General features: G+C 45.4%; 2 protein-coding genes across 3 annotated transcripts; both read right to left on the bottom strand.

Annotated features, from left to right (window-relative positions):
• Positions 1-13009: 13009 nt before the first annotated feature.
• Positions 13010-20047, bottom strand: bsdc1 (BSD domain containing 1). Of its 2 annotated transcripts, none has more exons than XM_076027573.1 (11): positions 19907-20047; positions 19301-19355; positions 18871-18987; positions 18569-18736; positions 17706-17760; positions 17347-17462; positions 17108-17176; positions 16562-16646; positions 15694-16158; positions 14980-15083; positions 13010-14539 (listed from the first exon to the last, which is right to left on the bottom strand). In XM_076027573.1, exons 1-11 carry the CDS (start codon positions 19915-19917, stop codon positions 14510-14512), a joined length of 1275 nt encoding a protein of 424 aa, XP_075883688.1. In that variant the 5' UTR covers positions 19918-20047; the 3' UTR covers positions 13010-14509. The 2 variants fall into 2 exon arrangements, with proteins under 2 accessions (XP_075883688.1, XP_075883687.1); XM_076027572.1 differs by lacking the exon at positions 19907-20047 and adding an exon at positions 19807-19844.
• A 3075-nt stretch (positions 20048-23122) lies between these two features.
• olig4 (oligodendrocyte transcription factor 4) lies at positions 23123-24436 on the bottom strand. Its single transcript, XM_076027459.1, has one exon. It carries the CDS (start codon positions 24253-24255, stop codon positions 23470-23472), a length of 786 nt encoding a protein of 261 aa, XP_075883574.1. The 5' UTR covers positions 24256-24436; the 3' UTR covers positions 23123-23469.
• Between the last annotated feature and the right edge of the window lie 3281 nt (positions 24437-27717).

Below are 27717 nucleotides of genomic sequence, written 5' to 3'. Positions count from 1 at the left end.
GACATCTCGGAACGCAGTTTTTCCTGCAGCCAGCCAGCAGTTCCTGTTCTCTCCCGGGCTCCACTAATTCTGCTCCGTTCTCTTCCCAGTGACTTTTCTTCCCCATCTTGTTGAAATGTCAGCCGTCAGAGGGGAACGTGTTGCATCCCAGGCCCTCGCGTGTGAAACACACCCCCGGCTCGTGTGTACATCTGGAACACAAGGGTGCATTAAATCCACCCGCACATGACTATTTAATGCAGGAGCGGAGTAACACTTACAGTCCGAGTGAGTTCTCCCGCTGGAATGTCATGAGTTTCCTCTGAGGGCTGTGATTTCCAACCAGGTGTACAATTCCTGGGGTTATCCATATTTTGGAAGGGTGGGCGGAACTCTTTCACCACGGACTCTTGAGAGCCGCAGAGAACGCTGAACTGGCTGGGGTGGTTTTTACTGTATTGTTTGGCTCATGAGAATACACAGAAGAAACATTTTAAAATTCACATGAAATCTTCTTAAACTTCTTTGACTTGAACAGAGCAATTTCTATATGCCGCGAACGAAAATGTACCTTCTTATACCCTGAGGTGTGAAGTAACAAAGCACAAATACTTTGTTACTGTAGTTAAGTTTATTTCTCCGGTATCTTTACTTGAGGATTATTTATTCTTTGATGATTTTTTACTTTTACGCCCCTACTTTGTACACAAGTAACTGTACTTTCTGCTTCTTACACTGGAAAAACACACTTTTACTTTTGTGTTTAAAACATACAAATTATGTTCAAAGTAGTTGACTTATAAGTAATATAGCCGTTGCTTGAACTAACCTATTTGAACTATGCTATTGTGTAGCTAAATTTAAAAGTGGTTGATATTTCAGAGGGAGGTTACTTTAGAGTAGCCCAGCAAGTTTTCTCTACGGAGAAAAATAAAAAACAATCACTAACTTCCCCACCAAGATTCCTTTTTTCCCCTGTTGTGTCCCCTTTACACAAAACAGGCACACGCAAACGTGCGCGCTGGAAGGCACTCACTCACATCCACCCACAGAAAGTGCGCAGAAGGTCTTAGAGGAGGAGAAATGTGAGTCAGTGAGGTCCGATTTCACGCTGCTATCCGTCATTTTCCCTGCGCAGGGCTGCAAACGTTGGGTGAAGCACGTATGTGGGGTGAGGAGGGAGGAGTGGGGGGGGTGTCAAGTGGTAAAAGGAGTGCTGGTGGAGGGGTGCGGGAGGGAACCCGGTTCATTTTAAAGACGAGCTGCAGCAGATGGAGGAGGAGCTGCTGGGCCTTCACAGCCGTGGGTGCGTGAGCCTGCGTGCAGCTCGCCGGGTGACGCTGCAGCACCCAGGCTGCACGGCTGCTGTTCGATGTCACTCTTCATGCTCCTCCCCCCCCACCACCAGGGGCCTCCGTCAACACGCAAAGAGCGGTAACGCTCGCCGCAACCGAAGCCTCCTCCTCGGTTTTCTGCCGGAATCTGAAACCGCTGAAACACGGCGGCGGCGGCGAGAAAAAGAGGAGAAGAAAAAGGAGAAAATGAGTGGAGGAGACTTTTAGGGGCCCTAAGTGGCAGAGATACCATTACCTTTCCATTTCACTCCATGAAGCCCATTTGGTGGGATTAGTTTCACACTCTGAATGAGACCCTGAGGTGAAGGGAGGGGCTGGGGGGGGGGGGCGGGGGGGGGCAGGTGTCTGATCGACACCTGCGATGAGCCGCTGGGGATGAAGAGGAAGCCCACCGCTCACTGGCTCCGCCCACCCACGACGAGGGGCGGACAGAGGTGTGTGTGTGTGTGTGTGTGTGTGTGTGTGTGTGTGTGTGTGTGTGTGTGTGTGTGTGTGTGTTCCTGTGCGTTTGCGCCGAGTGAGTCTGCGCTGAGATTCGGTTGCCAGGCTGAATGAGAATGAAGGATATCGACTGAAGTTGCCAAATTGGATTGGATATTAAATCTGGAGAGCAAACAACCCCCCCCCCCCCAGCACCACAACCGCAATGAGTTTCCATGGCACAGCATGTATGAGTTAGAGACAGCGCACGTGTGGATACAGGTGTGTGTGTGTGTGTGTGTGAAGGAGAGTGAAGAGAAGGAGAGATTGTGTGCTTGCAGGAGCGACCGCAGTGCAACACCTGTGAGCTCCGTCGTCTCTTCCTCTTAATTATCTGCAGCGTTAATCAACAGCGGCGGCGTTGCCATGGCAGGCAGCGGCGGCAGCGGTGGCGGCTGCGGCGGCAGCGGTGGCGGGCCGGTCGACAGGTAGCATAGAGAGAGAGAGAGAGAGAGAGAGAGAGAGAGAGAGAGAGAGACGCAGCTCTTTCATTAACCTTTTAAAGGACATGGTATTTATTTTAGTAGCGGCGCTATGAATATCAATTTGTCATTTTGGGAAGGGAAATGAGCAGGTATTCAAGAGGCGGAGGACCCCGCTGTGCCTGCCCCCCCCCCCCACCCCTGTCCCCCCCACCTCTCCATCCCTCTTTCATTCTTTGCATTTTAATTTCTAACTTGCCGCATTGTTCGGCTGGGAAAAAGGGTGTAACGCCTGAGGGAGAAAGAGAAAAATAAAGAACTGGGTCTATGATTTGCATACTTTGCACTGCCTGAATGTTGTGAACTTGAACAAACTTTGGATTTTCTTTTCTTCCTTGTCCCACTGTAACCTCAGCGTTACCATTTGATCACAAACAGAATTGAAAATGTCAGTCTTAACACTCAACTACTCAGTTTCAACAAAGTGTTTTGATTGGACGAGAAGTTATTCCACTCATGAGTTTCACTCCACTTCATTAGTTCCACACCTGCTAATTTACACCAAATCTCACCAGCACTTCATCAAAACCTGATTACTGCACTTTAGGAAGGTTCCCAGTTGCTGTAACACAAACACTAATGAATAAGGTTGCATTTGTGCTTTACACAACACAAAACAATTGCCAAGTTTGGTCAAAGCCTTTAGACAAATTTACATCTGGCACAAAAACATATTGACCTTTTTCCACAGCATTCTTTTTCCTTGTTGTTTCACCCAGTGATCCCAGGAAAGGTCTGCATTAAAATTCATAAACTAACGCTGTTTGTCAGAAACCTTCCACAACTCTGCAGTGTCCAGTTGCATTTCAGTCTCTACGGACATAAAAAAAAAACAAAAACAAGGATCTGTTCAGCATATTCCTGAGCTCCTCTGCAGAACCCTGTCTTTGCATGTCTTACATTCTCTCGTCTGGAAAGGACATCACCCATACAGGACGTTAAAAGGCTGCATTAGCAGCAGGGCCCCCGGGGGCAACACGGGTAACAGAGAAGGGTCTCTTTGTTTGCCGGGACCGATGTTGGTTAAAAAGAGCATTCTCCGAGATGTCTCGGCAGTAAGCGAAACCGCTGCAGAAAGCTGGTAATTCAATTGTGCCACATGATGTCCGCTTAAGAAACCCACAAATGGGCAAAACAGCCTGGCATCCCAAAAAGTTGGCGAGTCAGAGGTTTCACGGGTGGCCGGGACGGCGGACCGGGCGAATCACAGCCTTCAGGGGGAGAATAAATAAACTTTTGGTGCCACTGTAGGACGGAGGCTCACTCGCTAAGCATGGGGTGGTTTTAAAAAAACTCACACACCCACACACACACACACACACACACACACACACACACACACACACACACACACACACACCTCTCTCTGAGTGTGGAGATTATGAAGCTTATGACTGTAGTTCTGGTTTTCTTCAAGCCAAGTGGAGAATGACGATTGTTAAAAAAAAATAAATAAATAAATAAATAACCTCACCCAGCATGGGAAGGGGACACTCGATCTTACAACAGAGAGGAGACACAAAAATTTTTGGCAGTAGGATTCAGGAGGGAGGTGCGGCACGTGGATGGCTCTTGGCCCTCTTTAAAACAGGCCTCGCTGTGGTTCGTTACCATGAAATATTAATGAGCCCCACCATTGAGATGAGACACAAGGCGAGGCAGCCGTTTTTTGCTGACATGAAACAAACTCCCGGCCGGCAAAACTTGAAGTTGACTCACAACGCGCTGGATGAGCATCTGAGAGATTTTTTTTTTTTGCTGCTGCTGCTGCTGCTGCTGCTCCAGGGCTTGCGTGGAAGAATGAGGGCGGCAGGTTGTTGCTAATTTGTACCCACCGTTACACACACACACGCACACAAAAAAATGTGCGACTCCAAATGGACCAGAGGAGAGGGGAGGGAGGCAGTTTCCATAGTAACCATTTTCAGACCAAGTGGTTGCCTTTGCCTGCTCTCAATTTTCTGTTCATTTCCCCCCCCCCCTCAACATAATTTTTTTTCTCTTTTCCCCAAACTGAGCGCTAACGATATTAGCGCAGATAAAGCAAAACAAGGAGGGAATTTGCTAAGATTTGCTATGAATCGCATTTCAGGTCACAGTCGTCCTGTCAACCCCTTTAAAGGCATTTATTTTTGTATGGCCTATGGGAGAAATGCTTTTTGGGCCCATGGGATTTTTCTGCTGCAGTACCTCAATTGGCCACTGGGAAAGATTGGCGCGCCGCCATATTGCCAGTCTGGTATTCGGTTCTTATAACACATCCATGATCCGTGACTTGAGTGTCTTCCTCCAAACTACAGCTGCCACCAGTGCCTCTGGGCAACACTTCACCAATAGCCAATCTACACCAAAGGCTACTCTCTCTAATTGCCAGTGAAACGAACATATTACAATCCTTGACAGCAATAGTGAAATCAAAACAAATAAACTGAAGTTAGAAATCAGAATTCTTGTCCATAGGAAAAACTCTCGTGGGCCCCACAACTGCATTCATTGGCGATTTAAGGCGAGACCCAGAGATTAAAAGACGGACGGTGTGCGTTTGCTGTCTGGAAGCAGAAATCGGCACATAAACGGCAAACAAAGAGCATCTAGACTCACCTGAGGGAGGGAGGGGGAGAAAAAAAAAAGCTCCGTTTTGGCACGACGTGCCGCGGCTAAAACTAGCTGAGCTCCGGCGCGACCGTTGCGTTGCCCTATATTTCATATGTAATCTGCTGTGCGGCAGGATTTCTTGGCCCGCTTTGTCGCGCCGCGTAATCTTGTGGAGGGGGGCAGATGGCGCGCTGACAGCACCGCTCAGATCTCCTGGATTGGGCCGGGAGAGTTCGCCGCCAGGATCAGCACGTTAGGTTTGTCGACAGCACCGGACCAGACAGTCCTTTCACCTTTTTTTTTTCCTTTTTCCCTTTTTTTTTTTTTATCCCGGGCAACATGTCAACCTCAGTGACTTTCAGCGTGTTTTGGCTGACATTGGACACAGAGAGGATTGGCCCAGAAACCTGTGGGCAGCGCTGCCCCGTCGCGCTCGTCTCTGGCTTTATGCACCCGCAACGCAAACTGCAGAATCTCATGCACGACAATCACATCTCTCACGAGACTGCAGTTTTAACGTCTCAGCAGAGGTGGCAAAAGTGCTCACATTCTGCACATAAGCAAAAGTGTGTGGATACTTGGATAACTGCAGCACAACCAAACAATATCCAAAGTTATTTTCTACATTTTGATTTTTCTCTGTACTGAAAATGCACTGAACAGTACCCCCCTCCCCCAAAGCCGAGGAAATAAACCACAGCATATTTCCAATAGCTCAATTTCAAGCAATAACAACTATTACAAATAATGAAGGAATTACTTTGAGCAGAAATTGTATCTTTTGAAGACAAATGTAGATGGCATGTTTTTCCAATGCAAGAAGTAGAAAGTATAGACATTTGTTTTCAAATTTGGGGATTAAAAGTAAAAAAAAAAAAAAAAAAAAAAGTCAGAAAAAGAAAAACTGAGGTGAATTGCAGAAACCTGAAAAATCTACTAAAGTACAACAACAGAGGACTTAAACTTCATTACTTCCCACCTCTGCATCTTACAGACGTGGAAACAAAGTCCCAATGGCATGGTCCCATGACAACTTAACACCACTTGTTACATAATTAAAGTAACAAGAGCTACAGATGTTTCCTCTATTGCAGATCATCTGTTTTATTCAACAAGGACACATGCCGACAGAGAGGAAGCAGTTATGTAGCGCCCCAGCCAATCCGCTTCAGAATGTTTCTAAAAAAGAGAGAATAGTCATGTACCTTGCAGCAGTATGAAGGACTGTGGTTTAACCTACAAAACTTCGAGAGAAATCTTCCTCTTGCTATTTGCTTTTAGTCTTTGGAGCGCGCTCTGCAGTACCCCCCACGCCCCACCACCACCACCACCACCCCGAAGCTCCACATTTACAAGGCAGATTTATGTAAGCGGGCCTGGCGAAGGCGTTGGCTTTTATTCAGGAAATAATGGAGTATGCAGTGAAGTTTTGACAGTCCAATTTGCATGGCTGCGGACAGTCGAACTCGCCTTGGCCTTGCCTCAACTCCACCGCCAAAACGATCTCACCTTCAATTACCAGGAACCAGATGAGATGAGGGAGTCTGCGGTCCCCCGATTACACCGGATGGAGGGGGAGAATCAGAGAGATGAATGGGCCCACTGGTGTCCTGGAGAAGGCTGGGAGTAAATGAATGGATGAATGGCACAGTAATGAAAAGAGGCGGAGGTGGAGGGGAGAGGGGACGGAAGGGCAAAGGATATTTAGAGTGGTAGTGGAGTGAATACACTGGAGGACCATATTGTTTCTAATGGGTTTATCCCAGTGCAGATGGCTTTGAAAAAAGAAAAATCAGACAACGTTTTCTAGGAGTTCCACCGTCCAACCCCTTGGGAACTAACTAGATGAAGTAATCCGCTGCTCAATCAAAAGATGAATTTAAAACCGGATGAAGGGACAACAAAAGAAAATCATTTCAGGGGCCCCAAGCCTGGAACTGAGGTTAAGATACACAATCATAATGAGATCTGACCAGGTTGGGTCTGAGTGTCGGTGCAAGATCCCATTTAAACTCTAAATTAGTGTTCATTAAGAGGACGCATCAAGTCTCAAAGGACTTTTTTTTAGAATGGCTGGTCAAGCAGTTGGTTTAGAGATGATCCGTATTTAAGTTTTAAAGTGCAATATAGTGTTGGGAATAGCAATTCAAATAGCAAAAACATTGATACCAATGTTGGTATCGGTATCAATCAATATCAGTGTAATGAGATCGATACTTGTCTTTGTATATCCTGATTACTGTATGTAAACTACTGCAAGGTTGCCCAAAACTTATGAACTATGAAATATCTTTGCCCATGTATCCCACATGAGTGATTCTGACCATTCAAAATTTAACCAATGACAAACTAGCAGTTCGCATAGCACAGAATGCGTTTTGATAGGGTTTTAGTCTGTCCTCGCCTGTCCCAATGTCCAAGGTCAGACTTTCAAGGTGTCGTCACCATATTGTGAGGCAGCAAGAAATAACCTTGCAACTGGCAGGAGGCCAATCAAAGAAGACAAACTGACACAGTAAAGGTTGTGAGGATGAGAACAGAGCCAGACCTGAACCCTCACAAGCACCTCACTTTCAGTCAAACCCGATGCAACTCGGAAAGCCATTCTAAAACCGCAGTTTCTCACACCAGTCAGAAACATAAACTCCCTGTAAAACTGGTCCAGAGTGAGTTCACAGATGGCGAGAGAGAGACACACGGTGCGGACGGACAGACAGAGAAGGATGGAGAGAAGAGCAATGGCTTGTTCAGTTCAACATTTGCTTTGGCAAAGCTCGGAGTGGAGGGCCGCTGTTCTTCTGCTCCCCTGACAAGCATCCAAGAGAAGCCCCTCCATCTTGACCATAAATCTGAATGGAGTGGGGACTCATCGTGCAGTCCCCCCCCCCCCTCCATCCCAGCTCCACCCCCCTCCCTGGACTGAACCCTGCATTCCTCCCAGACACTGCTCCGTTCAAACAAAGTGGCCCGTTCCCACCGCTTGACATTGGGAAACACGATGGTTTGTCATGGAAAAATCCACAGGCATCTCAAGAGTCCTTTAGAGGCGGGTATTTACCCCCCCCCCCCCCCCCCCCCCGCAAACCCCCAAAAGCCGAGTTCAGCACTTAGCAGCGGCATTTTCTCCCTTTTGCACAAGCAGGGGAGTAAACTTAGAAAAAAAAGACACTCGTTTATATCCTATGGAAGAGAAGCGTCCGGACGAGCGCATGGGAATCAGAGGAGCACACGCACACATGCTTTTTTATTTGTTTTTTTTTTTGTTTTTGCAGTTGCCGATTGCAAATTCCCAGCCTGCTCAGCAACTCTCCGACGAACCAGAAAAACCGGAACGTAGCGCAACGTACGCTCGCACAAAAATGGGAATGGGTGTGAATTTGAGGGCAAGTCATTATAGAAAACCCCTGGTAACGCATTCCATAGGACTCCGCCCCCTCCCTCAAAGGGAGTCTTTTGTGCTGAGTGAAAAGCAGAGGGCGGTTAAAGGGTTTCTCCCTTTAGGGTGCCGGGAATAATACCCGATGTCCGCTGCGAGGACAATGACCTCATCCTGACTCCCGTTATGTGCACGCACACCGGACAGAGGAGTATGCACGGCTAAAGGGGTGCGCAGTGTTGGGAAGCAGCAAAGTGCAAATACTTTGTTACTGTACTTGAGTCAATTTTTCAGGTACCTGTACTTTGAGTATTTCGTTTTTCTGCCAACTTTTTACTTTAACTCCCTACAAAAATATTTGTACTTTCTACTTTGGATTTGATTACATTGGAGAAAATATGTTTGTAACTTTGGTGTTTAAACAGGAGACACAATTCTGTTATAAGTAATTCACTTATTAGTTAGTCTAGTTGCTTGAAGTGCAGCTACTTGAACTATGCAGTTGTGTAGTTCAATATGAAGTATTGCTTCCTTTATGGCAAAAAAAATAAATCATTTTTACTTTTTACTTGTAGGTTTCACATCCTGCACTTCTTACTTTTCCTTGAGTAAAGGAGTTTACAGTACTTTTACTTTTAGCAGAGTATTAATCTAAAACAAGGATCCAAACATTTACTTCAGTAATAGAATGTGAATATGTTGGATTACGTTCATGATGCCTTTCCTTACTTAGTCGAGGAAAGATAATGTGAATAGTTAGTGTGCAACAGAATGCAAACCAGGGCAGCGATGCAGCTTGGGGGAGAGTCAGAGAGGCGGAGGATGATGAAGAAGAAGCGGGAGGCGGTCGGTCAAAGATGGATTACGAGGGAAGAAGGAGTTGAGGCCAAAAGGATCCTCGGGAGATGAGTAGATTCCCCCTCCTTGTCCCGTCCACATCCACCTCCCTTGTTGTTCATCCACGCAGGACAGAAAGGATGTGGACACGATGAGTGCGAGAGCTGGCAGTAACGTGAAGCCCGCACTTCGGGAAAAAAAGAAAAGCAGACCGACCCAGGGAGCGTTGGGCTTTAACAGGAAATTCCTTCACAGTCTTTCTGCTGACTAAGGCCCTTCAAGTGGGAACAGAGTCAGAAAGAATGTAATATTGGGATCCCTGTTATTTCTGGGGGTCCAGTGTGTAAGCGAGCCACTGCGCTGTAGGTGTGAGGCCACTACTTTCTGGATAAACAGCTGTGGCATCATTAAGGGAAATAAGCGGGTATAAAGCTGGGGAAAAGGCTGCAGACCTTTGAATTGAACTACAACTGGTTCAGAGGGGTGACTTTTTTTCCTGTTTGTTTTTTTGTGTTATAAAACTCAGTGTTTGCTTTACTAATCGTATGTGTCTGCGACGTGTCAATGAACTCGCAGGAAACAAGAGGCGGTCATATTTCCATCAAGTGGGGCAATGAATTCAGCAGTGGTGGCAGACTGGAGTTAAGCATTTGTCAACAGACCGGCCACGTAATTGTGTTGTTTTTTCCCCCCCTTTTGGTTCTAAGTACCTGCTATCAAAAGAATGTTAAGACAAAGACCTACAAATCACAACCTGAGTGCAAGGTATTGTGAATCACAGCACCAACAGGCAGGCCGAAAAAAACAAATGAAAGCACTGCAATCAAAAATACAATGACTATAAAAGTGCCAATAATGCCGGTATTTTACCAAACAAAACATTGACTTTAGTGGATCCACTCTATAATTATCTGGATATTTCCCCCATGTGTGAACAGCTGCAGCTGACCCACCATTACTGTCACTGTCACTGCTTGCTGCCGAGAGCTGCTCAGCTCTGCTGTTTTTCATTTCTCTTTTTAAATTTAAAAGAAATGCTGAGTGTTCAGATTTTGATTTGCACCGAGCATAGTAGCAGGAAGCATCCCGCTTCAAGATGCTGTGTTTTGCCCCCAATGAATTGACATGGTTGTGCGTGAATGAATGCAGTATGCCAACTCAAAGAAACACAAGGCAATGACTAATACAAAGCAGCGACGTTAACAGAAGTCTACCACATTGTCAGCTTAGACCTTCAAACCACTGGCACAGTCAATGAGTCAAAGTCTACTCACATCTTCATCAGCGCCAAGTCAGCAACATCCATGGCCACTTTGTAGGTCATCGGGTTTACCAGTATCTGAATTCTTCTTTTCTGGAGGACTTCACCAGTCAAAATGCCTTCCTCTCTGCTTGTTATTTGGCAGGCTGGACAAACGCTCTTTGCAGAGTGCTGCCTCTCAGGTTGACAGTTGAATTGCACCTTTAATTGCGCTGACAGAAAACTGACTCGCTGGGATTTGTAGTATTAGCAGTACATGTGCTGTGTAACAGCGGCGGGCCAGCAGCTCTAGTAGTGATTTATTTATTTTTTTTTATTGCCTCGTGGGCCAAATATGATGACACTGAGGGCCAAATCTGGCCCGCGACCTACATTGCTTGACCTACAAGCAAAGCATTCTTTCATTTATTCATTCATCTTTTCTTTTTTTTTTCATTGCAAGAAGGTAAAACTGAGCTTTGCAGCTGGGCGAGGCTTCAAATGGAGGTCGGAATGGGATGTTTTCCGACAATGCATACAGACGCCCCGCCCACCAAATAAATAAATAAACAAATAAACAAACAACCAACCCGTGGAGGCGTGAATGACAAACATGAACCTCGTCTCTATCACTTGTACCGACGTCTTTTTGTGTTGTTTCAGCCTCGACCCTGCTGGAGCAGCAGGCTGACTGTCCGTCCGTCCGCGCTCCCGTCGACCACACCCACAAACCCTCGTGGGCGCGCGCCGCCTCGCTGTCGGCGCACGAGCGAGCCACCGCACATCCAGCCAGACCAGAGTGGCAGCAGCCATCTTCGGCAGCAGCCCAGCACGCGGCACAGGTGTTGCGTCGCCGCTCTCTGCACGCGCGCTGACCTACATATGAAGCCCAGCTGATGCAGACGACGCGAAGCGAAACTCGCTCGCTCGCGCGCGCATTCCGCCCGGCCGAATCTCTCGCGGGCAAAATTTTGAAGGGATTGTCCGGGGGGGGGGGACAAAAGAAAAATAATAATGACGACGATAGAATGAATGAAATAAAGGCAGACTTGACTTGCTGAGCGAGCCGGTGTTGGACAATAACAACATGCGGCCAGTTAGTTTAGGTCTGCGAGATGGATGCTGCCTGCCGCTCCTTCACAAAGGAGTGGCTGCTCGTCGTTGTCTTGTCTGGATGGAGCAATAGTGCCGTCATCCGGCCAAAAGGATGCACTGCAGAGCTCGTGATGTCACTCAATCGCCAGCAAGGAAATGTGACGAATGAAACAAAACCACTTTTTTTTTGCTTTTTCATGCCATTATTTTTGCTTTCTCCAATCCATCCATTTTCAATACCCGCACTCAGGCTCACAGGGGTCTGCTGGAGCCTCTCCCAGGTGTCACAGGGTGAAGGCAGGGTGACACCGGGGACAAGTTGCCAGTTCATCAACAGGGCCACACAGAGACAAACAACCATTCACACTCGCACACACCTGCGGACCTCTCATGCATGTTTTTGGGCTGTGGGAGGAAGCCGGAGAACTTAGAGAGAACCGAGCAGATACAGGGAGAACATGCAAACTCCCACACAGGAAAAAAGGCCCCAGGCTGGGAATCGAACCCTCAACCTTCTTGCTGTAAAGCAAAACTGTCCCACCATCTCTCCCTCTCTCTCTCTCCAATCGTTAGTCAAATTTTAATTATACAGCCCAAGATCTGCCTCAAAGGGTTTTGCACTACTGAAGCAACACCCTCAAGCAGAATGAGGGAAAACTTAAGAAAAGAAAAAAAATTCCCATCTTCTTCCGTGATTCCGTCTGCTTTCCAAGCATGTGGAAAGTACAACAAACCAACTTTTGGCAGGAAGTTAAAGTCCCGTGTTTTTAAACAGATGGGCAAAATATGCTGTTTTCAGAAGATCTGCGGATAATTTTTTGGGGGGGAAAAAATAACCGTGCAAACAGCAACTCCACAGGAGCCTGGTATGACAATGAACGCCTGAAAATAAGGAAAGTGTTGGGACACGCAATTTTCAGATAAACAGCAAATGTCAGACTTGAAACTTATTCGGACCACAAGCAAGTAAAATGACAGTTTAAGAAGAGTGTTTTTAAAATAGCGACTCATTCTAATAATTGCTCCAAAAATGATAAGAGTACAACCTTCTGAAAACAGAATACAGGACATGGAAGAGTGGAGCTTCTGAGTGAGTCTTCACCCACCGAGTTCTGAAAAGTTAGCCGACGCAGTACCAAGAATGCAAATGAAAACACCTTTTCTCAGTAACCTATTATAAGTCTGGCGCTTCCGCTGTAAAGTCACCACTGACAGACACCTTAGTGACAATCACTCTTCAGTGAAATCTCTTAGCAACAGGTCCAATAAATAAGTGACGCCAGTGCTTTATTCAAAGAAATTTGGAGTTTTTTTTCGCATACATTTAGTTTGCAAAAATGCACAGAATTGACGCACTCTTTGAAAAATGTCTTGAGTTGTTTTGTGGCTGGTGATTGCACTGGCGTGCAGAGCTCCACTAATGACAGTGTTTTTGGCGCCGGCCCTGGTTTCAACAGATGTGTCTGGTATTTTTCCTTTGTTCCTGTTCAGTTGTTATGTGTTTGCGTGAGCAGAAAAAAAAAAAAAAGGGGCTGTTTTGGAATATTGTGCAACTCATGACACACACAGGTCCATCTGCCATGAATCCTTTAATGACAATGTTCATTTGAAAAATAGAATGACACTTGACGTTAAAAAAAAAAAAGAAGAAGAAGAGAGAACTGGACAGCTTTTGAGAAAAAACAGACATGTGCATCACATCTTGCGTTAGTGTCAGCTGAGAAGGGAATACACAGGCGAGAGTCTTAAGACATGCAACAAGTCTGAACACAGAGACCTGGAAACAACAGCCCATGTCTCAATGGAAAAGAAAAGAAAAGAATAAAACGTACAACCTGGCAGCTGTGACCATCTGCACAATGTTTTGCATGTTTCCCCCGCGCCCCCCCCACACACCACTGACATGCTATCCAACGCACCGAACACAATAATTAAGCATTTAAGTATAAATATTACATCTCGATGATTGTTTGTTTGCGTTACCGAGCAGGTGATGGAGACGGAGGAGAGCGCAGCGGCATTGGGCCGGCGTCGCTCCCTGGTCTGCTTGGCACTCGACCTGCTGAGCCACTCGGTCAAACACAGGCCGTGAGCGAGGCCGCGTTCGCTCGTCTTTTAAAGATACGACAAAACAGAATTCCATATATTATAACCGTGTATCATGTTTTATTTAGTAAGCAAATATAGCCTCTCTCCTTGTAAGTAAAGATGAACGAGTCCCCTCAACCAGAAAGCTGGAGACGGATCAACAAAACAACGCGGGACGCTGAGAACGACAGAAAAGTGACAGAGTGAGAGAACCACAAAACATCTGGAGAACATTGACACACCAGCGTGTGTTCACCAAGGCCATGTATCTAGAGTAAGGGAGTGAGATAAAAACGAAGGTGCTCTCTGAACAAAGGCCAAGACTTTTTTTTTTTTGTTTCCTCATTTTGAAGATTCACTTGCATAATAAAGATGAAAGAAGAAGAAAAAGCGGTAGCGCTGGAATTACATGAATCCGCAGTCCCCACTCAGAGAGAGAGAAAGAGAGAATTCACTTTTAGACTACTTCATCCTGGAAGGCTGGCAAGCAGCAGAAACGTGTTTGTGGCTATTTCTCAGCCTGCGCTAAAGTCATCGCCCGACTCTAAATAGACTCACGACCTACATGATGGTACTGAACGGCGTAAGGAACAGGAAAAGCGTCTCCTTCCCCCGGATCATCTTTTAAGCGCACCGTCCCGAAACTGAAAGATTTCGTCCTCTGTCTGTCCTACAGTCAAAGTTTTGCCCTCTCGTCAGAATTTCCTTCAGGGAAAATTTTTAAAAAAAAAGAAGAAGAAGCCACGAGTCCTCTAACCGGTGGCCTGTCATTCACTAAAGGAGCAGTCAAGATACTTATTGCCTCGATCCTTTCCGTTGTCGGGTTCCACGGATTAACCAGTGTGGTCCAAACTGGCTGGAAAAACTCCTGCTGATCGTGACGTGGTGACGGTGGGGACAGGGACTCAAATTACATTAAGCGCGGTTCGTCGGCCGAGAACAAGCATCATCCAGGGGACAAAGTCCCCGTCCAGTGCGGCCCTCAGTTCCAGTTCTCCCAGTCTTCGTCCAACTGTCAGCAAAAGCAAAAACGAAAAATAAATCAACGTGAAATAAGAACGACATGCTTGTCTATGAAAGAGGATGAGGGCCACAACAAGAGAAGAACATTTTACAGGGGGGAGATTTTTATTGAAGTTTTCATTTCGAGTTTTAAGTTGAAATTTTGTGAATAAAGTCAAAATGTTGTGAATACAGTGGAGGGTGGATGACGCCAGTTACCCACAGTTAGAAGTAAACTAGTAGTAAACTAGTGAAAACTTTATTCTCAACATTTTGACTTATTTCACATTCACATTAAGAACAAAATTTCGATCACGAAATTTTGTCTTTTTAAGTCAACTTTATTCTCAAAATTTAAATTTCATTCTCAAATTGGAAACTTGAAAAAAAAATATATATATATCTTCTTGTGGCCCTCATCCTCTTCCGTACTTCCGACTTTACGCCTACCTCTCCAGAAGTCTCGATCTTTGACAGAGCCATCTGGACCTCTTCTTCTGTCATGTCCAAGTCAAAGTCTTTCTCCCAGTCTTCACTCACGTCCGTGCTGGACCCTGAAGGCAGGAAGAAGACAGTTGCTACTCAGAGGTCCCGCTTGACTTTTTCATTGTCGGTCAGTGATGACAAAGAGAGACATTCATTAGAATTTCCATTCATTTTTGATTACGCATCAATTTTCATCAGATACCAGGCTTCTTGGGCTTTTTCCAGAAACTTCTGACACTCAACTAGTATTGTGACGGTAGGTTGGACTGCGTTCTCTCGTGTTCTGTTCTGCTCTGTGTTTATTTGATGTTTGTCATGTTGGTGAACGTTGTCCTGTGAAGGCAACACACCTGTGATTGGCTGAGGTCGGGTGTGGGTGTGTGAGAGTGCAGAAGCGAGAGAGAGAGCGCTTTGCAGTGTGTGGGAAGCGGCCATTGCAATAAGCTCATCGCCACCAAGTGGTCAGGGGCGTGAATTGCAACCTGTCAAAATGACTGACGGCCTTCAGATTTTTTCCGTCACCGACAAAAAAAAAAACCCTCAATGATGGAAAATATTTGGTTAACTCAACTTCTGTTGCTACTTCAAATGCAGCGAGACCTTCAACCTTCGACCTGTTTTTTTTTTCCATCGCCTATTCAGAAATTCTATTCCAATGACTGAAAAATCCCTCTCTACCTTTTTTGCCGTTGTTGGAGGGCGTGGACTTCCCGCTGTCAGAGTTGAGCTCAAACACTCTCAAGTCCTGAGGCCCCTCCTCCCTGGCGGTGGCCGGGGACCGCAGGGCCGCCTCACCCCTGACCTCCGGCCGGGTCGGGACGGCGGCTTCGGTCTCCTGGGGCGAGTCGCTCTTCTCGGCCGTCGGCTCCTCGGGCGCCTTGGCCCCGCCGTCGTCCAGGCTGGCCTCGCTCAGCTTCTGGGCCAGCGCCGCGGCGCCGGGCTCCGATCGCACCTCCACCTGCGTGGGCAGGCTGACGCTGTCGCTGCTCACCGACAGGGCGGCGTCTTCGCCGGGGGAGACCGCGGGGCTCAGGGCGGCCGTTCCAGACTCCGTGGTCAGAGTCGCGGGCCGGCGGCTCGCACTGCTGTCCAACCGGGTCGTTGGGTTGAGATGAGTTGACGGTGTGGCTCCAAGGAAGTCATCTGATGGCGACAGCGGGAATGAAAGTGCATTAAAGTGTGTACATTTTTTTAAATAAAAGAAAAGAATTTTTTTTTTTTTATTTCTTAATATTCAATGTAATTTTTCCTTCTCTTTGCACTACTTTTGTTGCTGTAATTATGCAAATTTACCCAATGTGGGATTAATAAAGATTCTATTCTATTCTATTGAAGGAAGTCTACCTGACATGTTTAGTGCTCTGTCAGGCAAGATGGCAGCTAACTGTTCTGCAAGTATACACAGTATTATCAATGTATTTATGGGCAGCATGTTAAGCTTTTACCAATACAAAAATCACATCTCAACCCAAATTTTACACACTGGGCCTTTAAGTTACAGTGAGAATGTACGGAAACAATGTTCTATAGGAGGTTTGACACGTACCCTCCTCTTCCTCCTCCCAGCCCAGCGTCTCAGTGTGCACATTCTGCTCTGCCCTCTGCTTCAGCGCCACTCTCCTCGCCTCCTCCTGAAAGGAACAAGACAAGGAAAGTTCTGTATTTTCAATAGCGAACATGTTGACGGTCATGTCGCTGTGTTCAGGGCAACAATTTTTTTGAAAGCTTTCCTATGGGTTTCTAGTACAGCTTTTTGTCAAAACGAAAAGTGTAAAATAAAATTCTACAAAGTGCAACCATAATTCCTGTGTCATTTAAACACCAAAAAAGTGTTTCCATTGCACTTTTGCAAAATATTTCTAAATCAAAACCTTTTAGTGACATTTGGTAAATTTTCCAAAATTCAAGTGTTTCAGTTACCAGTTTTTTATTGCACATTTTTCAGGGTAATCGAAACCCAGCTAGTACCGAGTGATCCACGTTTGTTTGTCCCACCCCAAGCCAGCCAGCAGGTGGCACCAATGGCCCCAGATGAGCCAAAAAAAAAAAACAGCTGTGGAGCAATCTAATCAACTTTGAAAAGTATAATTACCTGATCTAATTGATAGACTTTGTAGAAATACCGCTGCCAAAATTCGGAATGGGCTACAGCTGCTGGAACCTGTGGATACAAAATAGTTCAATGGACTGAAATTAATCAATGCTTTATGTCTATTGAATCCTGGCTATTGATCCATTGCACATACTTTGTGACACCAGAAAGAACAAGGCGTCTATGGAGTAAAATGGCAGTACTCAATAAAGCAACACCTATCAAAAGCACATCAATACCATTTTGGTGTAAAGAGCTCGTATGGATGGACTGTTGACCAAGAGCTCAGAGATTTCTCCTTTCTTGTCTTCCAGTCGAAAGTTGGCGAGCCAGTTGTCAAACTGCTCCGGAGGACCTGCACAAACGACAACAAAGCAACACGACTCTTACACTAACCAAGAAGTGGCTCGACAACCAAACTAATGGACACTCAATTGTCCGCAAAGCACTCTGGAAACGCACTCGGAAAAAGCAAAAGTCAGGATGAGAAGATATTCTCAAAATCTCAAATATAGTATTTCAGTATTTCCACTGACAGAGTGAAAAACATGCAACTTCCCGCTGGAGGCCTGAACGACTTGACTGTGCACTGACTCACCATCAGGCTCATTGCAGTATGTTGCAGGGTCCGCTTGCAAACTGTAAAGACGTGCCTGTAGGGAGAACACATGCGTAGCTGCTGAGGCCTTGCTTTCACATGCACGTCATGTGCTGCCGTTAACACAAAAAGAACAACATTCTAGTGTGGTGCCGCCTTAAAGAGTCACTGGCTTCATTATGACCCATTTAAAAATGATGTATGTTGAAATGATCACTTTAAGAACAATGTCTAACAAACCATCAGCATTCAGTTACGTAGAAAATGAGTGTACACAGTGTTGTTGTATTTGCCATGTATATATGCACGCAGCTTTGACATTTATGATCACTTTTTGGCTCCAGGGTCCTGAGTAAATCTTTTAACTCGCACAACATGAAAACTGTCATTTTAAGGGCAAAGACATGCAGGTTTATGTAGATCTGCCACTGGCACCTGCTTGATATTGTTATTAAGAAAAGCTAATGGTAAAAAGTCAAAACGTAAAGGGTGCCTTAAAAGTCTTTATAAAGAAATCTCACAATGTGACTCTTGACTATAGAGAACAAATGAGAAGTCACACAAAATGATGGCAAAATATTAAGAACTAAAGGAAGTATGAATTGTGGAATATATAGAGGTCCCATTAGTTCCAAACATAAAAGACAAACAGTATTTTGCATTTCACTTTGTATACTTGTGCATCCCTTTTAAAGTGTTCTCTTTCAGTCTATGTTTCAGCATTTTAAGTATTCTAGAATTTCTTTTTACTTTTCTCATGAATTAACGTAATGCGAAAGTCCAAAAAAAAAGGCAAGGTTATGGCTGTTCCGTATGTGTTGAAACTGATGAAACACAACCCAAAGAGTAGCACTACTGCCTACCTTAGAACTGTCGTAGACCTCTGTCGTGCCAGCGGGTGTCGCCACCAATGTGATGACGTCACAGTCAATGGTTTTATCTGGAGGTGGTGCGAGTGTGTCTGTTATCACTCCTAAGAAACTCGAGAGGCTCTTCTTCACCTTCTCTGTGGTCTCAGAGGAACCTTCAACCTGATACAGACAGGTTTGGTGAGATCATTAGTGGGAGGCCGTGAGCCATGCGGGAGAACTGCATGTGATGTGCGTAAAACTCAAATACACTGACAAGTAAATTAACAATAAGAGAGTGAGGCGCTGATAGTTACCGCAAGTTTGTTCTTGACAGCTGTGGCTGTGGCCACAATTGAGCATGCTGTGTCGTGTTGCACCACAGTGGAGAACTCTGCCAAGTCTCGCTTTAGGAATTCCAAAGCCTCAGACGACTGCAAGAACGAGACTCATTAAATCAAGATTAACGTTGGATTAATGTTTTTCACTTACTTTAGAATATTCTTGCAGAAAACAAAAATATATATAAGGAAAACACAGGCATCGAGAGTATGAATTAATAGAAAATAACGTTCAAATCATTAAATAAGAAAATGAGATTGTTCATCTTTGCAACCTTTGACTTTCAAAAGCGTTCATTAACACCTGGCAGTTTGAACGCCCTAAACTTTTTTTTATTATTGTTGTCAATATTATTTTTATTATTACGCTTTTCACATACAATAAATAAATGTGCACATTGTCTACCTTATCTCTGACGGCCTGGTAGCTCTGCTGAAGCCAGCCTCCCCACCATCCTTCTCTGTTCATGGAGGCGAACAGAAGTTAGCTTTGTTACACAGTAGATCGAAAGAGGGATTTGCAAAAGAATAACACCGTAGATGAACGGATGCAATGTACAATACGTATTAAAAGGGCACGTGTGACGCTTAGAGCAATGTGCAATAACAAGACAAGGAGGCTAAACTACTTAGCCACGTCAGCTAGCAGTACCACCCGAGCTAACTCGTCAAAATACACGACACAAATGGCGGAAAGTAAATTCAAACGTTAAAATCAGGAGTGCGAGTCACTCGGTTACGCTTCCCCGTAACAGTTCTTTCGCGTGGAACGCGAACCGAATAAAACAAAATAATTGTCGAGGTTTTGCTAAGCTAGCAATGTTTTGGTAAACAACTGCACTTCCTGAACTGACTGCGTGGCTTCGAACAGCAGCACAACACACAAAATAACCCCATTAAATCTCAACACACACGCAAAACTCCGAAGAACACATTGCGACCGCGTCCACGTTCCCAGCGGGTCTATATTTTAAACCAAACAAAAGCAAATATTTTGCGAGTTCACGCTCACCCTTCAGCCATCTTCAGTCGATGACATCATCAGTATTTACCGAACTCTGACCCCGACTACGTAGCAGTATTGGGGGGCGGAACCACGTGACACAACATGACTTGCTCTCCACAAAATATTTACTGATTTCAACTCCAACAGGGAGACTCAATAACTTTTCATTATATTAATGATTGCGCCTCGGCTTTTAAAGTTTATAGCCAGCCAGGATAACAGCATGCGTCTGTCTACGGTGGATTCAAAGGATCAAAGGACACAGCAACGCTCAAAGCAAACGGAGCCAGCTGGAGAGGGTATAATGATCTTACTACAAACACAAACCACCTAAATTTACAGTAATAATTATTTTTGTTTATATATTTTTATACAATTTACAAAAAACAGATACATTGAGTAGATAGATAGATAGATAGATGTACTTCATCGAACTACACCCTAATGTAGGTGTCAACTCCATACATTAACTGGACACAATCCACTGCGATGAACAGAATAAAAACATCAAGTTCATCCTTGGATAAAAATAGTCAGATGATCCATTCAAGCTCTTGTGTTTTCTTTGGAAATATGTGATATACCCTAGAAACAATACTTCTTAAAGACATTATGTGCATTTACATGGTCCATTTTTTTTTTTTTTTTATCAATTCGATGGAATTGTTTCAAATTGGGGGATCAGTAGTGATTGTAGTGACTAATCAGCTCAACTCCTCGTCAACCCTGATTTAAGTACGTCTGTGGAAACGCGTGAGAACATATGTGCCGACCATATTGGATATGCGTGTCAACCCCAAGCAGCTGTGCCTTTCCCCTCATCAGTATTCTGGGTGATGAAAAGGAGGCTTCATAATAATAATAAAAAAAAGCAGCAAGTCTCTGGAAGGGAGGTCTCCCTTAATTGAAGTTCCCCTTTATCCAGACGCTGCGCAACGTGTGCTTATGTCCCCGCAATATGTCTCCCGTGTCGAGCCCCTCCATCCCCTTAATTGGGTCTTTCAGTCCCCTAATTAACTCTGTCAGTGCCTGTTGTCCAGAGCCAAGTTGGGACAAGTGCTTTCTTATTTATCAGTATCTGAGGCAGTTAACTTATCCATCTGTCTATGTGCATGTGAAGGTCATGATGTAAAAGCAGATGCAAAACATTAAAATGAAAAAAGTGTCATTCCTGTGTGTGTTGTTTGATCGCATTGTCATTTAAACACTGACCCCGAAATATGTCCTGATTTGAATGTGTGAAATTCACATCCATTAATTTGCAATATTATTATGTTGGAAATATGGTTCAATACAGCACAAGACCCTCCTTCCCCCTTTGATAGTTGTTGCGTTTTGTTTATTTTGACAAACTGTGTGAACATACTGGAAATAAGTTGCTTGAACACAAACTCCTGATACCAAAATGTATACAGAGCCTTGATCAGTGAAAGATTAGAACTTCGAGACAGAATAAATGATTGGACACCTCAACTTTTCTCACTGTGCAGCAAGAAAGATCAGTCAAGCACAGAATCTGAATATTTCCTCCCATGCCAACATGACCGCACTCCTACTGTGTTCTGACTGCTAGTTAGCGTATGCTAAAGAGCGCCATGATGACAGCAGTGGCTAACCGTAATAACACACTGAGGAGTTGCCCATATTGCATGATTTAAGGAGCATATCCATGACACATAACACCCACCCACCCACCCTTCCACTCAGCAACACACACACATGCACGCTCCAGACTGCCGATGCCACACCGTGGGTTCACACCATCTGGTGTCAATCAGGAAACACCAGCTTTGCACAAGTCACTGTCTCTAATCACCTACCTAGAGCAAAAAAGAAATGGATCCCCACTAATCTCCACAATGTGTTCTGCTTCCCATTCCCACCTGTGCCCAAAGAAAGGGAGGGGCCTAGTGGGAGGACCCAGGGTCCCGGTGTCAAGGGACCAGGTGACGCCGAAGCCCCGGTTCCCCCCACAACAGAAGCTCCGCTGCTTGGTTTGGCTGGCAGCTGCCTCCCCCCACTGAGACATCCCACAGCTGACAGTCCCCAAGTAGTGACAGGAGCTCTTTTCAGTGTCAATAGCCTCATATATTAGAGCTAACAGCCTTTGTGGCGAGAGAGGGTGTCAGGGCTTTTGGCCCGACAGCGCTTGTTACCATGATGAAATGTAGATTGAATGGATGGGGTCTGTGTTGCAGGCACGAGGGCTTGGACTCCCCCCCGGGCTTTGTGTCCCACGCATGTCTATTGTTCGGACCCATTCAGGTCCGATCACGAGGAGGAGGAGGAGGTGGGGAAAGTGGGAGGTGGGTGAGAATGAGTTACATCTCTTCATTTCTCCCCTGATCTCCAAATCATCTGTCAGACGTGGGAGGATAAGCATGTATTTTACATGCTTGATTTGTTGCTAAGTGAGGGCCGGCCATTGTTGGCCTGTTTGACCAAATCATGTCCATGAAAATCAGTGTGTATAGTGTGTGTGTTTGTTTTTTTTTGGTGAATGAGGGTCAGCCATGAATCAGCCAGTAACTTGATTTTTTTAAAACATCTAAAAGCCTGAAAAACTGTCCCGTCATTAAACATAAAAAAAAAACTCACACATGCACGATATATTCCTGAGCGAATTGTGTGTCCTTCTTTGGTTTTGTCCTTTGTGTGCAAATATCCCTGTTCTCACGAGACAGAGACAAATGGTTAGGACATGGCTGTGTCCCTTTGCCTCCGTAGACAAAAGTGACGCGCCTTCCTGGCGCCTGTGTCGTCCTTTCATCTCCTACACCCTGTTGAGGTGAAGATGGATGGTCCCCTGTCTCTAGAGTACCACATTCGGCCTCTGTGCTGGCACAAAGTCTGCTCCATCTGTCCCTTTTTAGCTCTTTAGCTCTAAAGAGGTCAACCTGCCCAAAGCCGGTTAGCGACCAATGACAGCCACTTCTAAAAAAAAATTTCCCCGGCTCCCCTGAACTTTAATTAACCCTTTGAAATTGTTGGAGAAATGACTGACTTTTGATTGCAGCATAAATGCTTAAATTGCTGGATTATGTATTAATCAGTTGTGCGAAAGCTGCAATCAAATGTCACAAAGAAAATATTGGCATCCCCCTCAATTGTACCTCAAGGCAAAACAAACAAACAAACAAACAAATTGATTCATGTTTAAAATATAATACAGAAGAAAATTTAGAATTGAAAATAGAGGACAAAGACAAGTGCAGTTATTGAAATGTTCTTTTAATTTACAAAAATAGAAATCCTGCACAAAAGAACACACAAGTTCCATTTCTGACAATATTTCACCACAATGGTTAATAGATAAATTACCATATATGACATTTCTGATTTAAAAAAAAAAAAAATCCTAGTGCATTTAGATATTTATGTATGACAGATGCAATTCAAAAATGAAAAATAAAAGAGCATAGCAGCGGTTTGGATAGCAGGTTATATATACAGTATATACAGGTCCGGACACCAGGCATCATGCCAGCAGTTCAATTGTTCAGTCTTTCCTGAGCTGCATGCCTCGTGCATTGATCCAAACAAATGAAGCGTAGTCATGAGAGTCCTGCTTACTTTATCATGGACAAACTGTGTAGCGTGGTGTTAGTGGTGGCTAAAGGCTGGCAGAGGGAACAGGGGCAGGGCATGCCGGGGAAGTGCCTGAAAGAGCTGGCCAGCTGCAGAGGATCTTTCAGGAGGCCCTGGACTGGCGCGTGGAAACCCAGGAAGCTGGCCGACGGAGGGGAGTGCGAGACCGGCGCTGGAACTGCGGAGGTGGTGTGATGCTGGAGGGCGGAGGCTGCGCTGCCCACCAGAGAGTGCAGGGATGTGGTCAGAGGATGCAGGGGGAGGTGGGCCGCAGGCGCTGCCGGGGTGACAGCGGGATGCGCAGGCGTCGTGCGACTCTGGAGACCGGCACCACCGCCGTAAACCTCACCAACCAACTTCTTCATCTCGTCCAAGGAGCTGGACAGCATGAGGATGTAGTTGCGAGCGAGCAGCAGCGTGGAGATCTTGGAGAGCTTGCGGACCGACGGGCCCTGAGCGTAGGGCATGACTTCCCTGAGGCCGTCCATCGCCTGGTTCAGATCGTGCATCCTTTTCCTTTCCCGACTGTTCACCTTCAGCCTCAGGTCCTGCACCTCATCCTTGTTGAGCTCAGATCTGACCTTCGTTTTGCCGTCGCCGCCGCCGCCACAGCGCTGGTTCCTGTCCTGGCTGGCCTCTCCACCCGATCCGCTCTCTCTGCAGTAAGTCTGGAACATCTTGTTGGAGAAGAAGCTCCCGGCCGAGTCGTCGACCACCAGGTCTGGAGATGAGGAACGGCTGCAGGTGGAGCCAGCGTCGGAGTCCATTTTTGGTTCAGATAGAAGAAACTTCTCCAAAAACTCGGCTTAATTCTAGCAAATGATGCAAAAAGATTTTTTTTTCACCCACTTATAAACAGTCAATCGTTGTTTAAAGCCTGATCTGCTCAGTTGTGGTGATCAGTCTGTCATCAGGAGTGGGTCCGTCTCAACTGTCAGCCAGTGGGCCTGCAGGGGTGGATTTATACAGCCGGCACAACAAAGGAACAATAAGGACGCATAATGAGACACTTAGAGCCACGGCCAATTGAGGAGGGGAAACACTCTCACCCCCCTTAAACCACCAAGTACCCACTCCCACATTTAACTTGCCTCCTTGATAACAACCCTGCACATTTACCAAAAGGAGGGTATGTTAATATGTTGTGTAAAGGTATATTACAATAAAGTTTAAAAGAACTTTGTAAAAACTCTTTAGTTACGGTGCTGGATGTTGTGAAGCACATGTAAGGGCTCAAACAGCGAGTTCAACCGAAATCAAAGATAACTTGAGTAATTAGGTAGTTTTGCCATGGTAACAATGGATTATTCTAGGCTTCATTTATTTATTAAATTTCATTTGGTTGAATCGCCATACACATTTAAATGAAAGTGAGAGTGTGATTGAGACAGATTCAAACCATGTTTTATTGCCCGACTCCCCAACGCCAGATATACGATGCCCACAAGGCCTGATTTACATATGGTATCCATGAGACACACCAGGGAAAGGTATGAAGCACCATATGAGGTGCTAAAACATGTATGAGCAGCATTAATGGCAGACTAGGTACAATTCAACCAATGGCCCAGGACAAAAGGGGTCAGATAAATTTGACTTGGCTCCCCAACCAGTCTGTGAAATCACATCGCTATCACTGGAAGGGGGTCCATGAGTTGGGTAGGAGGTAGTTAAAGTGGTACTAAAGAGTGGGCACTGCTTTGTCTTCCGTCAATTTAACCATGAAGCCACAAGCACTTTCTCAGGTTTGTTTTTTGCACAGTTTGTTAAGGTGCTTTTTCCATACTTTCTTTCTTGTTAATGTTACATGGTGGGAGCACAAGATGGACAGAGGTGGAGAAACCTCTGACAGACACTGAGAAGGCTTTCTAGTCAAGCCAGATAAATGAAAAGGCTAAATGAACATATATAATTATATGTATACATACATATGTATATAAACATATACATATACACACATATCGACACACACATACTGTATGTATATATACAACATCAATGTTTCACTTTTCTAAAAATGTCTTCATATACTTATCTTCAGTATATCAATTTGTATTTTTACATACTGTGTATCTGTAGTTTCAGCTTTGTTGCCTGACAGGATCTAACAGGAAAGCACCAATACAAAAACTATTTTGGATTTTTGTTACTTGAAAAAAGTATCATCATTGAAAGCTGTGCCAATATAGTGTATAACACCAAAGTGTAAAGTTTGAAAAGCAGAGGTGTAACAGAGAGGCGGGGCTTCATAGCTTCTTCAATGCCATGTTATTTGTGCAAACTGAAAATGAGTGACCTGATTCCTACCAAATAACTTTAAAATTCAAAATACTACATAAGAATGGCTGCAAATTGTGGAGTCGAAGCATCATTTATCGTTCCAGCATGAACAAAGGCAGCACCGTAAATGGCACATCAGCAATGAGTTTGATCAAGCCATCTTGAGCATGGACACACTGGCACCTGCAGAAAGTTCGGAGTCAGAATCAAAAGGGACTTAAGGACCCCCCACTGCATCTCCATCAGGGGACCCCACAGGGCACACTGGCTGGGCCAACACTCAGTGATGCTATAATTGGGGATCCTTGTGAGCCAACATGGGCCATTTATTTGGAGCATATGGATTTTCCCATCGTTAGGCTTGGAGCCAATACGGCTGCTGGCCTATCCTCCTCTAATTGGGCCAGGTTCTCATTAACTATGACGGACACAATGATCCAAATTTCATTATGTTCCACTATTGCAGAACTTGTAACGGTTGGTTCGGTGCCACGGCTTTTGCTCCGTTCTACACACTCTGCAAAGAGAGCAAGAGAGAGAGAGAAGATCAATAATGTCTCTTTGATGGTCTTAATAAATTATCTATAAATTGAGGAATAATGTGCCAGGGTGAACCATTAACTCTACGCCATATTAGATTAGTGAGATTGCCACTTGTAATAACTGAGTGGGCATATGGAAAATGAGAAACGGCTCACAGGCCAGTGCAGAAGAACCATCCCAGAGAATAAGGCTACAGGTCAATATTTAGGACGATTGCTGAATAAAAGAGGTGCAATCATCTTTTCTTCTCTTACTCCATTTTTATATGCATGAGCCAGATTAATCCCATTCTCCCACTCATGCTCTTTCTTATTCATGTGTTTGCAGAGGCAACGGGCCACACAGAGAGACACAAGGATCTCCGAGCTTTGTATTTTACGAATGAAAGTGTAGCCACCCTCCGTGTTTCTAGATAATCCTTCAATCTTTAACCCCGCATTAGAGTGTTTGATTTTCTTCTTTGGGTGTCCTCTGGCGGAACCCTTCATCGAAATTCAAGGGCCCGCTACTTTTTTTCAGGATTTAGAGACCCCCTCTCGGCTGCCTCATGGGGTGCACACCAATGAAAGTGCTCAGGTGACCAGAAAATGAGGGCATTATCACAGGCATATGTTTGTAGCAGCGACGGATCAGGCTAGATTAGGGCCAATCATTGCTCAATAAAGCGCTAAGCTGAAGAGCAAACCCGCTCTGTGTACCATAAGGCTTCCTTCCCTCTCGGCTGGTCATTGTTTAACAGGATCAGTGGCCAGATCGTCCGTACACACACACACTGGCCTCTAATCTTGGCATCTGGTCAGGAGCGGATCCAATATAGGGCGCACAGCGGCACTTGTTTACCACCATTTTCCCCCCTTGCCGCTCGGTTTTCAAGGCACCGGGAACAAGATCACAGCAGGTGGAGCGATCAAGAGCCGATATTTGGCCTCGCGAGAGATATAAAATTGTTTCACCAAGTCGCTGAACGGGTCGACGTGTTGTTCTCAGAACACGGAGTGCTGTCTTTTGTTAAACCGCACGGCCAGGACAAACCACTCTGTGATTTATTCATTTACACTGTCTGAGACAATTGCATTATCTCGGCCACCACAAAAAGAGACAAAGGTGCTATGAAACTCCCCTGGGATGTTTATGAGTCACTAAGGAGTCCAATAACTTTTCCCTTCACCTTTAAGCGGCCACGAAGGGCCGCATGCTGTGGAAGGCTGCAGGGCGCCCGGGAGTGGAGGTGGGGGGGGACCCGCGTCCAGGGAGAGATGCTGATTATGGGCAGGATGAAAGGAGCTCGGGCCCACTCCTCCAGAGCTGAATGGTGCTCGGTCAGCAGGCTGCCACATACACTGGCCCACTCCATGCTGATACAACTTCATAAATTACCCCGCAATTACCCCGAGGGGACACTGAGG

This window comes from Nelusetta ayraudi, unplaced genomic scaffold, assembly GCF_046127955.1.
Source record: "Nelusetta ayraudi isolate G7.1 ecotype Tasmania unplaced genomic scaffold, CSIRO-AGI_Nayr_v1 ptg000021l, whole genome shotgun sequence".
NCBI lineage: Eukaryota > Metazoa > Chordata > Actinopteri > Tetraodontiformes > Monacanthidae > Nelusetta > Nelusetta ayraudi.
This window is presented reverse-complemented; position numbering and strand designations above follow the sequence as displayed.